Source organism: Crotalus tigris, unplaced genomic scaffold, assembly GCF_016545835.1.
Source record: "Crotalus tigris isolate CLP2741 ecotype Arizona unplaced genomic scaffold, ASM1654583v1 scf7180000023720.1715460, whole genome shotgun sequence".
Classification (NCBI taxonomy): Eukaryota; Metazoa; Chordata; class Lepidosauria; order Squamata; family Viperidae; genus Crotalus; species Crotalus tigris.
The window spans coordinates 535,409-550,285 of NW_024100139.1; the positions used below are offsets into that span (position 1 = coordinate 535,409).

General features: G+C 46.6%; 1 protein-coding gene across 4 annotated transcripts in view; it reads left to right on the forward strand.

Moving 5' to 3' along the window:
- Nucleotides 1-14,363, forward strand: part of RNF185 (ring finger protein 185) — a 28,052-nt gene extending 13,689 nt beyond the window's left edge. For all 4 annotated transcript variants that reach the window (XM_039321215.1, XM_039321216.1, XM_039321218.1 and 1 more), the window contains exons 2-7: nucleotides 100-311; nucleotides 3,345-3,363; nucleotides 6,087-6,199; nucleotides 9,298-9,352; nucleotides 11,455-11,572; nucleotides 12,182-14,363. In XM_039321215.1, the coding sequence (XP_039177149.1) occupies nucleotides 139-311; nucleotides 3,345-3,363; nucleotides 6,087-6,199; nucleotides 9,298-9,352; nucleotides 11,455-11,572; nucleotides 12,182-12,279 (576 nt within the window). In that variant the 5' untranslated portion in view covers nucleotides 100-138 and the 3' untranslated portion in view covers nucleotides 12,280-14,363. The remainder of the gene's footprint in view (nucleotides 1-99; nucleotides 312-3,344; nucleotides 3,364-6,086; nucleotides 6,200-9,297; nucleotides 9,353-11,454; nucleotides 11,573-12,181) is intronic.
- Nucleotides 14,364-14,877: the final 514 nt, after the last annotated feature.

Here is a 14,877-nt window from a genome sequence, read left to right on the forward strand (position 1 = left end):
TCTATTTCTTTGCACAAAATTTGCACTTTGAATCATTTGATTATTTTTTTTTCAGTTCTGGTTCTTACTCTTACTTATTATTACTATTTGCTTTGCCAGGATTCCGCTTCCCACAGACTTCCTAACTGAAAGCCAAAAATGGCCAGCAAAGGACCTGCGGCTTCAGCTTCCACAGAAAGTTCCAGTGCTGGTGGGACCAGTGGGAATAGCAGCAACGGAGACAGTACCGGTCAGGACAGCACATTCGAATGCAACATCTGTTTGGACACCGCCAAGGATGCTGTGATCAGTCTGTGTGGCCACCTCTTTTGGTCAGTATCATCCCCCAGTTTTCAGCAGCCAATACTTAAAATCATGGCTCTTGAAGGCTCTGCCTCCCGCTTGCTTCTTCCTTCCCCATATCATCCTTACCAGGCAGGTGAGAATTGTAAAGCTCAAGTCTTAAACTCATTATTGATTCTAAATCAGGGACGTATAATCTTGCCCACTTTAAGCTTTGTACACTTCATCTCCTAGAATTCCCCAGCTAGCATGGGGAACTCTGGGAGTTGAAGTCCACAAGCCTTACAGTGGCCAGGGACGGACACCCCAAGCAGTTGACTTGCTCCCCATAGGGCTGGATGACACCATTCAATCCTTGAGAATGCATCAGGGGTTGAGCTGCGAAGGGAATGGGCTAAGGAAAGAGATTTCTGGTATTAATCCCAGCTGTGGTTCTGGATGTAGCCCATTTGCCGTGTCCGTAGAACCAATGGAACTATGTCTCCATCCTAGCCCACCTTTTCGTCTTGGAGTTATTTTAAGGGTTGTGTTGTGGTTCCGGCTAATGAAACATTCCAAAGAACTTCCAGGCATTTATTTTCCTGAAAGTCTTTTATTGTTACAAAATGTCGGCACAACGGAGGGATGCTAGGATCTAAGTTCTCTTCCTCTGAGCAGTTAAATGATCAGCCTGTTCCCTCCCTAAATGTTTTCTTCCTCTTTCTTTCCCAGGCTTTACCCCCAACCCCCCTTCTGCTCTGTATTAACCCCATAATTACCAGACAATTCTACATATTGTCAAAAGCAAGAATATACAATATTTGCAGCGTTGACAGGTTGGATGCAATACAGTTCCTGGGAAACCATCCTGCTCCAGAACCCTTGAAAACAGACCAGCAACTTTTGCTGCTGGATGGCTGGGTGTCAGTTGTTGCAAAGAGAGTGTCAGAATCCAATTATATTTCATCTTTAAATTATCAAATATAGAAACTCCCAATTCTGCCTTCTCTGGATTCTGCCATAAGAGGGAGAGAAGGGGGAGAACAAAGGGGCTTTATGGCCCTCACTTCCTTCTTTACACTTCAAAGAGCTAAATGCTGAATGTGTGTTTATTGTAACCTCGAAGTGTTAGCATACCAAAGGAGAGTAATTGCCTTTCATGTAGTTATCTGAAGTCTCCATCCAGACGGAAGAAAGAAGAAAGGGAGTGGAATTGTGATACTTGAAACTATCACTGGAAGGGGGGTTGATTGGGTGGGACTACTGGGGAACCCCTTAAAACCTTGAATGGGAGAGCTTGGACCCCAAGTCCTGTCTAGCATGCCTGCAACCATTTTCTCTTAATAAAGGATTCCTGTTGGAAGAATTATTCCAAGAGTTCTGTCTTCTTAAGATGCAAAGTGGGGTGGGTCCTTACAGAGAGCTTGGTCTGAAATGTGAGGATGTGGGGCAGGCCCAGACATGTGCAGAGGATGAACTTGCCTGTCCATGGCTAGAGGTGCTGCTTTGCTTCTAGGAGCCCCTCAACTCGTCACATTCAGCATAATCTGGTTCTCCAAGGCTCTGGGCAAACGGTGGCTTTCTGTATGCAAAACCCGCATTTCATCAGTGAGCTGGGAGCTGCCATCCTATGCCCCTGATAAGCTGTTAATTACTGGCTGGATTTTCATACTGTGCCAAAGCATAATGTGGCTTGGTTGACTTTGGCCCAGCATATTGTGCAAATCTAGCTGTTTGTAAACCATGTGTAAGCACAGCTAATTACTGTTCATGCAACCAGGGTTAAACTGTAGGTAAATTAACTATGAAATTGGGGCAGCATTGACAGTAATGGGGTAGGTAATCCAATAGCTGAAATTAGAAAAAGAGGGCTCCCTGCAATATTTATTTTATTTTTATTTATCAGATTTAGATACTGCCTGTCTCATTCTTGGCATTTTTTTTGTCACATCCTCAGAAATAGCTTTGTTGGGAACCTGAATTTCAGAGGTTGCTTAGTTGCAGCCAAGAGGCTTTTGACAGCATCTGTACAATTGTGATTGCATTTATTCACTCTGAATTAATATTTCAGTTTGCATTTGTCTCTTACCTTTTCTAAAATAAAACTTGTTGAATTTAAAGCAGATGGAATGAACCATCTTGTCCTGTACCTAAGCTCCAAATCCAGCCATAAAATCTAAACTTTTTGGTTTTCTCTCGGCATAATGGCCACAGTTATGAAAGGGTGGAGAAGACAATGGGCCAAACCATGAGTTACAAAACAGGAGTTCCCAGAGGGCAATTTTAATACGTGCAGGTTCCGCCAGGCCAGGGTGTAACATTTCACATAAGTATAAAAACATCCTATCTTAACTAATCCTGGATTTCCATAAGTAGGACCTGCAGTTAACAGGGGTGGAAATACCTTAGTGACATTAGTGGAACAGCTGTAGGTAATGTGAGAATGCATCCAAGAATCTGCCCAGCTGATGAGCCAAGATTTGAGACCACCTGTCTTCTGAGACTTATCAGAGCAAGAAATCCTGTCCTCTTTTTCTGTGTGTGCTGTCGTTTTGTTATTCAGGCTGTGTATTGCACTCTATTTCCTGGGAGTGGGACTTGTTCTTCAGTCACGTTCTTTTCTTTATTCTACAGAATTCAGTTAATTCGGAATTCAATTATGCAGAATTCAATTCATGCTTTCTGAGGAAGGGGAGTTCCATTTTAGAGTCCCTTAGCTCAAGAAATCTCTGTGCTGGTTTGTATACAATTCAGGGATGTCAAACTGCCAGCCCGTGGGCCGGACGTGTCATCCAGAAGCCGCGCCCACCCCATTGCCGGCAATGGCAAAACCACCCCAATAGGTTGACATGTCTGGTATACATGGAAAGACCAGCTATTAAAAAGCAGGAAAATCCTGCTTTTGTTGCTACCTTTTGAAGTACTGGGGTTGTATTGTCTGAGAGTCGAATCTGTATCATCTGAGAGCTGGATTCCAGGTTTCTGATTGTACACATCTAATGTGCGTGTGTTGATTTTTCTCCCCACTGCTACCTCTGTGGACATTCTACTTTATGAACAAATCACTTTGGGAATCCCTGCAGTTGGCCTTGTTTACACCAGGTAAGGCTGGTTCTGCTTTGCTTTGTCTTTCATCAGCTTTGGTTATTACCCAGTCCACCTTCTTGGTTTCCCAAAGGACTCTGGGAAGGTGCAGTATGCAGTTCCATTGCTAAATGGATTGTGTGTCCTCCCCAAGGGAACTTTGTTTGGTAATTAGTGTTAACCATGCAATTGTTGGCAACCTTCTATTTGGGTGCTTGGTAGGAAAGGATGAGTGGCGATGAGATCCACTCTTTAGTAACAACGAGCATTCAGGATATATTCTGGCTATCCTTTCTGTCATTCTGTGAGGTAGGTTAGATTAATACCTCAGATGGTAGATTAGATGCTTTTAGGGGACTCCTTTTAGAACAGTGGTTCTCAACCTGTGGGTCGAGACCCCATTTGGGGTCAAATGACCATTTCACGGGGGTCGCCAAACCACACTGTCCGCCATTTTTTTCCCTTTTCCCTAGCTGTCCTACTCCCTCTTATTGGTGGCCACACCCACTTGGGGGTCACCACAACATGGGGAACTGTATTATGGGGTCACGGCATTAGAAAGGTTGAGAATCACTGTTTTAGAACATATGGTGGGCTTAAGTCACATTTCCCAGCCCCAGCAGATAACACAGCGTTTTGAAACATTGGGTCTTTGATGAGATTTTGATGCTCTCACCTAAGGATCTTGTGAACTTTCAGGTAAGAAAGGCGAGATATTGTGGTGGATTGTGCCTACGGAGGGGGAGGGGGTGTGATGGACTACAGTGAAGCAGCAGTTTCACAGGAAGGAGGGAGGTAAGAAAAGAGCTCGGAGATGGATAGGAGGCGAGGAAGAATTAGAATAGCCGCTCTTAACGTGTTTCCCCGAAAATAAGACTGGGTCTTTTTTTCATGTGTGTGTGTGTGTGTCTTTTCCACTCACCTCCAGCATCAACAGCCCCGCCCAGCCGGTCCACTTCTTCTGCAGCTTCATTCTGCAGCTGAGAATGGAGCACCGGCTGTATTTCCCCATTGGATGCCTTTTTGGAAGGCTTCTGCAGCCGAGAAACGAGGTATGGATTGAATCCGTAGTTTGGTTTCTCCGGAAAGGCCTCTGACTGGGAAATGCAGGCCTGGGGACGCTGCAGAAGAAGTGGGCTGGTGAGGGGAGGCAGGCTGCAACGGTAAGTGGGTGCGGAATGCATGGGGCAGCTCCACCTGCCCCACACGCCTGCCCTAGCTTGATTTTTAGATGTGTGCCTCGCCCCAAAACTAGGGCTTATTTTTGGGGTAGGGATTGTATTAGGCACATCTCCCAAAATGAAGCTAGGACTTATTATCGGGGTAGGTCTTACTTTCGGGGGAAACACGGTAGGACTCTCCCAGGATACTCGAGTGCGAGAGAGCAAAGATGTAGTCTAGCAAGATTCTGTTTATTGGTATGAACAAAAAGTGAACTTTGCCTGGATTGCTCTATGTCGTTCCTGGGCTGGGCCTGACAGACATTGAGATTGTTGGTGTCTTTTTTATTATTATTATTATAAATTTTTACAATTTTACAATAAAAAACCCCTTTGATATTTAGTTTGAAATGTGCGAAAAGGTGCTGACCCATCTCCCACTGAATGGGTGAGAGGCTTGAGGACGAATGATTGGTTGCTTTCCTCGTCTCCATAATCCCAACTGTGTAAAATTATGGAAATGCCAAGCCTCTGTCCAGATCAAGATTATTTTACAGTGTTGGGAGCTCTGTGGGAGGGAAAGAGCTGGACACTTTGGGCGCTGGAAAAAATACTGGCAATCCTCATAATGACCATTCAGTTACAATGTAAAAGTAACTTTGTGACCAAAACCCACATTTATGATCTCAGTCCCTGTTCACCATTACAGTCAGGTAACATCTATTGTCCTACGCCTGACCCTTTTTCTTTCCTCCCCCCCCCACCCCCAGAGATTGTCTAAAGAAGCTCTCTCTTCTTGAGCGGCTTTTCTCTGCAGGGCAGCAAGTTAACAAGCTCAGCTTTGTGACCTTGATTAGGGCTTTGCAGCTGCAGCTTGAAATTGACAGGATCCTAGTCAGTTTCACACTAAAAGCTTTTGTTTGCCTCCTAAACACCAGTGCATTCCTTTCCATGTGCGTTCCTATCGTGTGCTGACTTAGTCTCTTGTAATCCCTTTCTCTCCATTGAATGTAAATACAAATATCAATTCTCTTCTTGCTACTTATCCCAGCACCAGGATGAGCCCTCCGAAGAGTAGAGGAGTGAGAAAAAAGGACTGTAAGATTTGCCCTTTTCTCAGTCGTTTGGGCTCACCCAGCTATTTGAAATTGTATCTGATGCTATAAAGCAGAGGAAACCTGAAGTAACATCATAAGTGCAGTCATGGCCACCTTCTTTTTCATTTAATGACCACTTTGCTTAAGGACCATGTTGCCGGTCCGAATTGTGCTCACTAAACAAGGATTACCTGTAAAGCCAATATCTTGGTATCTTTGCAGAACTCCATGTTTTTTATTTTTTTTACTTATTTAGTAGATTTAGAAGATCCTGAATTCCAAAATGACTCTGGATGGCTCCTAAGTGATTACGCTTAAAATAGAAAAATCAAGAAAAAGAACCCAGGTGCCCAGACAGGCCACACAACTAGCAACCACCCCAGAGTCCCACAGGCTCCCTACCCCGAGGCCTGGGAGATGCAAGGCATTCTTCTGTTGTAGTCCAGGTTTTCACCAAATGCCGTTCCTCTTTTCTGCCTTTCAGTGGCTGGAGACCAGGCCAAACAGACAGGTGTGTCCTGTATGCAAAGCAGGAATCAGCCGTGATAAAGTTATACCACTTTATGGAAGGGGCAGCACCGGACAGCAGGACCCCAGGTAAGATGGCCTCTCCTGGGAACAGTCTTTTGTCTACTCAAGGTCTACTCAAGTGGAATTCATGGAAGAAAACCTGGCTGCCTACTCTCGACTCAGGTTTAGTCTTCAGGTTTCGGCAACCTTTTCTTACCTGTAAGAATCTCACCATTCCAATGTTTGTTACTGGTAATAGGTTGCTCTATGTCAGTGGTTCTCAACCTTTTTAATGCCGCGACCCCAACCGGTCGTAAGTTGAGGACTTTCCCTGACCGGGAGCGCCGCACATGCGTGGTGCCGCCTCCTGCGCCAGCCGAGGCGTAGCTGGCAAGCGGCAGAGATGGCGCAGGCCGACCACCGGCTGGGCCACCAGCTGGCCCAGCCCAAGGGAGGTAAGGCACCCGCCAGGCCCCACGTGCGCCAGCAACCCTCCCTGCACCCGCCGGCCTCCCACCTCCCACCCCTGACCCTCTTTTACTTACATTTTAGTAGTTGCTCAGCAGGGAGGGGTGGAAACTTCCAGACAGCTCGCCTTCGCTGCAGACAACTTGCAGCACCGTTTGCAGAATGGGACTTTTGGCGGGCTCAGCAGGGCAGAGACAGCCTGGACAATTCCTAGACAAGAAGGAATCTTAAGGATGGACAAATTTAGCATTACGTAAGCTTTACAGGTCACAGTCCAAGTCTGCCATAGGCAGCTGCATTACTGAATAGTGGACGCCTTCTTTAGAACTTAGAAATAATAATTGAAAAAATTGATATCCAGGAGGATTTTTATCTTTTTAGGACTTTATTGGGATTCTTTCAGAAGACCATCAGTAATGGTTTTCTTGAATGGCTTTTTTCTAGACCCTACTCATACATAGCTCATACTAGCCTGTGTAGGGTTCTCATGACCAGGGTCTGTTGAAACATGGAGGGGTCTCCTGGCGGATGCTCCAGTAGGCTTGGAAGCTGCTTCTGCATCCCTGGATTGAACTTTGCTGGGTTTCTGTGCACCTCCAGTAGGACCATTTTCAGGACATGGGTGTCTGCCTTGGGTCTCCCTGTGTTGTGATTCCTCGTCAGCCAGTGGACCCGGCAGCTGAGTCTGGGCATTCAGAGGGGGGGGGGGCTGGAGGGACATCAGAGTCAGAGGAAGGCTCTGAGGAGCTCCAAGACTTACAGTATGATGAAGAGCCTGGCTCCTCTACTCGCACTCAGGCTGAGACACAACTGTCCTGGGAGTCTGAGTTGGACTCACAGCTGGGAGATATCCAGGATGCACAAAAACAAAAACGCCGCAAGAAAAGAGAGTAGGACAGAGGAATGCAACGGGGCGGCTCCAAAGGCAAAGGAGAAGGCATTAGGAAGCCCCGCCTTGGCTGCATAATAAAAGGGAAGATGTGGGAGGTGCTGGCTGCTGAAGGCAACCCTTTGTGTTAAGGAATCAAGTTTCAGTGAACTGTGTTTTGTTTGCCTTGGACATTTTACTCAGGTCTGTAAATAATAAAAGGGGATTATTTTTTTCCTGCGGTTCCAGCCTGCTTGTTGGAAGAGGGGTTTCTCCTTGTGAACTTAACAAGGACTCACATAGGCTGGGACAGAACACCCTGTGACTGGCTCTATGGCAGCTAGATCTGCAACTCTCTTGAGGAACATTTGCATGTTCTTCTGCAAGGTGTGCAGAATGTTGTAATGTTTGGGCTATTTAACAAATTGCCTGCCTTGGAAAGGACGCCAATCCCTACTCTGGGCGTTTCTGGAACAGTGAGAGGTGATCTGACGCATCCGACTGGGGACTAGATGTTTTGAAGAGCTGCTGTTTGTCTGGATGGCTTTCACAAGGGCAGGGGTAGGCCACCTTGGCTCTTTTATGACTCGTGGACTTCAACTCCCAGAATTCCTGAGCCAGCATGGCTCAGCTTGGAAACCTCTCCCTTTCCCCTCAGCGTGGCTGGCTCAGGAATTCTGGGAGTTGAAGTCCACCAGTCATAAAAGAGCCAAGGTTGCCTATCCCTGCTCTAGGCTGTTTCTCGGCCTTAGCTAAGATGGACTTCGACTCCCAGAATTCCTCAGCCAGCATGGTCATTGCAAAGGATACAGGGAATTGAAGTCCATGCGTAAAGAATGGTCTAAGCCAGGGCTAGGCAACCTTGGCTCTTTTATGACTCGTGGACTTCAACTCCCAGAATTCCTGAGCCAGCATGGGGGAACTATGGCCCCTTCATGACTCATGGACTTCAACTCCCAGAATTCCTGAGCCAGCATGGCTCAGCTTGGAAACCTCTCCCTTTCCCCTCAGGAATTCTGGGAGTTGAAGTCCACGAGTCATAAAAGAGCCAAGGTGGCCTACCCCTGCCCTAGGGAGATTTTTGCAGGAGATGTGGAGATCAGGATACATTCTTCTGGATTTTCCAGTAATGTATCAGTGGCAGGAGCAGCCCAGTAATTTTGGCCATGCTTCGGTGTTCTAGCCCCAAGCCAAATCTTGCTTCTTTTCTGCAATTCAGGCACTATTTGTTTATTAAATTTATATGCCGCCCATCTCACTTTGCAGTGACTCTGGGTGGCTTATGAAATGATAAAAAGGTAAAGAATACAAAACCCTTGAAATTAAGATTAAACCAGAAACTAAAAACCAAGAAGACGGGTGACGTGGGGGTGGAGATCTCTGTACACTTATTGATGCTTTCTCACCACAGGGGTAGAAATGCTGCAGCTGGCTGGCTGTTAAGATGATGAAAAGGAGGGGCTGGGGCCCAGAGGGAGAGGGAGGCGCTGGGCCTCAACAGTATTTATTTATTAAATTTATTTGCTGCCCATCTCGCTACAAGGAGATTTTGGGCAGCTTGCAACATCCATCCCTCTCTTTCTCTCTCTCTCTCTCTCTCTCTCTCTCTCACTCTTACTCTCTCACTTTCTCACTCTCACTCTCACTCCCCTTCCTCCCTCCCCAGTAAAATTGCAACAAAATAGAGATTATAACTAAAAGATGGGGAGGAAGGGAAGAGAATGTTCAGGGGAGAGGTGGGAGCTGCTATTAGTCGATCAGCCACCTTGAGTAGGATGGTTCCCCCTTGGGGCCCCAAGTCAACTGCTAAATGTCCTCATTAAACCCCATAATGAATTGTATCTTGCAGGGAGAAGACGCCACCTCGACCTCAAGGCCAGAGACCCGAGCCAGAAAATAGAGGGGTGAGTAACAGAGAATCTGGGAGAGGCTTCTGCTTCTCGGAATTACAGAGGGAAAATGCTGCAAGGCTGGACCCCTTCCGGCTTGTCTGCTGCAGGTCTCTGCGAGCCAGATTAAACCAGACCAGTCTTGGATGGCCATTTCTGTAGAGCAGTGGTTCTCAACCTTTTTAAAGCCGTGACCCCCAACCGGTCGTAAGTTGAGGACTACTCAACCAGTCGTAAGTCGAGGACTACTCAACCGGTCGTAAGTCGAGGACTACTCAACTGGTGCAGCACCGTTTGCAGAATGGGACTTTGGGCGGGCTCAGCAGGGCAGAGACAGCCTGGACAATTCTTATTGGCTTTGGAAAGCCAATAGAATTAGACTCTATTCAAGAGAGCCTATTCTATTGGCTTTCAAAAGCCAATAGAATAAAAGGGAGTAGCACAGGTAAGGAAAAGGGGAAAAAATGGCAGACTGCGTTGTTTGGCGACCCCCATGAAATGGACCTTCAACCCCAAATGGGGTCCCGACCCACAGATTGAGAAACGCTGCTGTAGAGAGAGTTAATCCGCTGGTAGACATAATGCTCTGGTGTACATTTTGCAAACTTCCAGCTGCCGTGCGACTGCCCTTAAAACAGGGGTGTCCAACTTTGGCAAGTTTAAGACCTCTGGACTCCAACTCCCAGAATTCCCCAGTTCTGGGAGTTGGGAGTCCATAAATCTTAAAAGTTGCTGAGGTTGGACACCTCTGGTTTAATTTAGGCAGTGGCTTTTAGACAGGGATTTCAGAATTCTGGGAGTCTACAGGTTTTAAGGTTGCCAAGGTTGGAAACCCAGCTTTAAAATATGGTGGGCATCAAGTTAGCCTGCAGTTGCAGGAGCTGCAGCAAGTTGCGTCCAAAGAGATTGTGAATGCTGATTTTATAAATAGCAGACTCTGGAGAAAACGGGCCGTTTTAACCTTTCGTAGCCCCAAGTTGGGGAGAGTACTTGGCCTGATGAAAGAGTTGCCTGTTTCCGTGCAAGTCGGCAGGAGCCTCCAGAGGCTGCTCTTGGCTCTTTTTTCACCAAACAAGCAGCTCTGCTGGGGGTGATTAACGAGCACTTTGTTCTTCTACTCCCCGGAGAGCCAATGCCTTATTGAATCAGGTGCTGAAGGTGGAGGGTGCCTTTTTGGCATGGCTTCTGCCTGAAGCTCTTGTGACAAAGCGCACAGGCTGCCTTGCCCAGCCTGGAGGTGATCTCTGATCCTCGGACTCTTTTTGCTGTGGGGATAGGCTCAGGTTGCTCAGGCAGGTTTTGTGACCTGTGACCAGCAAAGAACTACCTTGCTCATCTCTTAAATATTGGGTGAGCTAGCAGGCCGCCAGCTTGCTAAATTTAAGTGGAAACACGCTACACTCTTGCACCCCAAAAGATCACATGGGAATAAACTAACAAAGCCGTGAAAATCAGGAGTCTGGTAGCACCTTTCAAAGCTAACTAATTCTGTTAAAGGTATAAACTTTCATGAGCTGCAGCTCAAGCATCAGGCGTCTGCAGCACCTTTTCTGAAGAACCCATTTAATGAAACAAAATTTAATAAAATATGTTTGTTGAAAAAGGGATTGCACGCTCCTAGTGTTTTGCTACCATGGACTAACACAGCCCTCCTCCTACAAAGCCTTGAACGAATCTGTCACTATTTCTGTGGAGGTCTTTTATCCAGAGACAATCCATCTGGATAAAATCTCATCTCTGCAAAGCTACAATGGAGTAGAAGGATGGCAGAAAAAAATTGCCACCCCACTGGAAGGAGGCAAGGCCAATGAAGCACTGATGATGTTCCCTAGTTGGGCAATGAAATGTCTACAAGCAAACCACCAAGCTTGAAGAGCACCAAGATCTCCACAGTTCATCACTGAGCTATATTTATTCCCTCCTATTGGAAGGGAAATGGAGCCAGGTCCATAAAGTAGTCTGGTCTGGGATGCTGCTTTCAGCTCATCACGTTCTCACAGCGCACAGTTGGAAGTCTCTCTAATCTGCTGAAAGAGACTGCAACCAGTCAGGTTTAAGCTTGTGAACTAGGACATCTATATATGCCAGTTGATCAATTTTTGTTTGTTTGTTTCTAGGGTTTCCAGGGTTTTGGGTTTGGTGATGGAGGCTTCCAAATGTCATTTGGAATTGGAGCGTTTCCGTTTGGCATATTTGCTACAGCCTTCAATATAAATGATGGGCGGCCCCCTCCAGGTATGGAATTAAATAAAATTAGCCTGGCCAATCATAACTGGGCTGGCGTTGCATCCTGATCTGTTTTGCTTAACTACTGATCCCCAAATCAACACTCGTCTACTCATTTTGCCCAATGAGCATCTCTGTTGTATGTGATCTTCTTCAGAGTCACCATCTGATGAGTCCCAGCAAGCTCTGCAGAACAGGGACAGATCTCCCTCTGGGAGATCTTTGCAAAACCTGAAGAATAGAAAATAATAGAGATGGAAGGAATGCTGGAGGTCCTCTACTCCAACTTCCTGTCCAAGCTGGAGACGCTGTACCATTCTGGAGAAATGGCTGTCCATCTCTTTTTAAAAACCCACACCTTCTGGAGGCAAGCTGTTCCACCGGTTGTTTTTACGGCCTTCCTGATGCACAAAGGCCTGGTCCTGCTGCATCTGTTTCAAAGAAGACAAGACAGTTTTAGGGACTGTCCATTTTAAGGATTCTGGGAAGCTTTCTAATAAAAAAAAGCTTTAGAGTCTGATTCCACACTTAGAGCGCCAACTCTGGAAAAACATAACATTCCATTTGTAAATTCTAACAGAAAGCTGATAACTGTGCTTTGTTTTTTTCTTTCCTTAGCTGTCCCAGGGACTCCTCAGTATGTGGACGAGCAGTTTCTCTCTCGCCTCTTCCTGTTCGTGGCCCTCGTCATCATGTTCTGGCTCCTGATAGCTTAACTTTGCTCCATTCCTTGCGGAGCTCTGAACTGGCCACAGACTGCTGCTTGTCTCCCTGTCTGCCTCTCGGTGTCCAATTCTTCAGCTAATGATGGGCTCCTAAAAGCCACTGGTGTCTTTGTGTGAGACGGAGTCTCTCTTATTTTTCCAGAACTATGGTGTTAATGTTTTTGGAAGTTCTCTGAAGCTCAGCTGTATCTCACACAGCCAGGATCTGGCTGGAACTGCAACCCTAGCTTTGAGCTCTGTATCTCAGTGAGGAGTGTTTGAATCTTGTGCCAAATATCTGGAAGAGATGCTGCTCCAAAGGGAACTGGGCATGGTGGCTGGCAATGGAACCTCTTGTCACACACCCCACTATCTTGTGTCTCGAGCAGTGAGAGGAACGAGACCAGGGGACTTCAGAATCCAACTGTACATCTTGCTCAAAAGCCAACTGACTCCAGGTAATATTTTGTATAAATAAGAGATCTGGCTGAAGAGGATTGTGTCCCATTCCTGCTGTTACATACCCAAGTGATAAAAGACCATCTTTGTTTTTCCAGCAATCACAAAAATGAAAGGATAAAAGACTTTTTAACCTAAAACAGTAGCACATCTAAATTTACTGGAATTGGGGGGGAGGAGAGGGAATCTCATCTCAGGGTTTTGGAGGGGCTGCTGGCTGTCATGCAGCGCACTTCCTTGCTGATAAAAGCAGTGTTTTAAAGGGTTTGTAGCAGCTATCAACTTTTAATTTAGGTAGACGTAATTTCAGCTGTTGTTCTTACGATACATCTCTCCTCCCAAAATGTACATTTTTTTCCCCATATTTGGGATAGGTTAACTGGGAGGAGTATAGGACAGTCTCTTACAGGGGTAATTCACTGAGTATTTGAGGCCTCCCCAACTCAAAGTAATGATTATTACACAAATGGGAATAAATCTGTACATTTTTTTTTTACAAGAACAGGGAATTCTGCTTAAACAGTTTGCATGTGGCCAAGGGACCATTGGTGTGTGAGCTTTTTCAAAGACCAAAGACGTGATTTTTTGAAGGGTAATCATGGGCCCAATGCAGCAATGGTTTGAACAGTGCTTTAGCTGCACAGCATCTCACATGATGGTACTGAGTGCATTTGGAGAATTCTTTACAGAAGGGGTGGAAGAGGAATCACGCTTTAAAAAAGTTGTGGTAGGATCTTTTGGGCCCACAGGATGCAAACCTCTCACTTGAATGACTGCCAATATTCTTGTAAGGGTGCATTTATTTTGCAATCCTTTTGGTCTTCTGGATGTTAACAGAGACTTACTTGCTAGTCAGACCCAACTGATGTCGAGGTTTATTTTTCTGTAAGCATGATGTGGGGGGGTGAGGTTGGCAATCTCAAGAGCGAGATGCAAGTCACCACCGTTTCCTTTCACCGAAGTCAGATACCAAATGTGAATTTTCTTGTGGCCCAAATTCTGTCCTAGCTTGACAAAGGGATGTTCTCTCTTTTATCCACAAAATCGGACTTGGCAATAAGAAGGCTCCATCCTTTGAATGAAGATCAGTGCCACCTACTGTCAACAAAAAAAACATTCAGTTGCATTTTAATACAAGTAACTTTTATTTCTCCCTTTCCTAGAAAGTTCACACTGGAAAAGCTGTCTTTCTAAAATCAATCTTATACAAATGGTCAAATGGCTGTGATAGTGGGATAGTGTTGAAATGTCAGATGTTGCCTGTTAGATCGGTTGTGCTGGCCAAGGTCCACTGTCTTTGGTGGGGGGGGGGTTATTTCGGCCTCGTCTGCCTTTGGGGGGAACAGAATTGGTGGCATCTGAAAAACTTTTTGGCTGAATTGCAGCAGCTGATTCTGGGCTTCCTCTGCTTCAGAGAGCTCCTGGCTCATGTTTGCTTGATAAGCAGACCCTCCCCGGATTTCCTCTGGTCTTAAAAGGCCTCCCTGCCCACCCTCTTTGTATCCCTTTTTTTTCTCCACACCATCTATTCAGATTCCTCTTGGCTTGTGGTCAGCAAAGTATGGTACCACTGTGCAACACTGCTGTTCACTAATTTTCACTGTTGTGAAAGTCTGAATAAACACCTTTTTACATTATCTTACTGCTGCGTCCAGTCAATTTCCTGCAAATCGTTTGGAGAGGCGCTGGCACCACGACAGTGGAGCCCTATTGCGTGGCTCGACTCCCTGATCATCGGGTGGACGGCCGAGCTTCTCATTGCGGTTCACCTCGGACCTCCAGCCGAACCTGACTTCAGCCCGGCGGCTGGAGCGCAGAACCACGTATGCCCCCCCCCCCCCGGCTGGATCGTCCAGGTTCCGCGGCGCTGCCACGTCGTTAGAGCTGAAGCGTCCGGGTCTGTCCCCTCGCCCCTCGCTTTCCGCCAGCCAAGCAGGGCCGTCGTAGCAACCGTTGCCCGCTTCACGTTGCTTCGTTCTTGGGCGGCAGCAGTAACCGCTTCAGCGCCGATTCGTGGCTGGGCACGAACTTCGATTTGCGGGATTCGCGAAGGCGCGAGAGCTGCTCAGCAGCCCCGTTGCCTCTCTCTCGCAAGCTTCGGGCATCTGTCGAGCGCGTTCCCACGATGCGGTCATTGGCAAACGCGAGTCG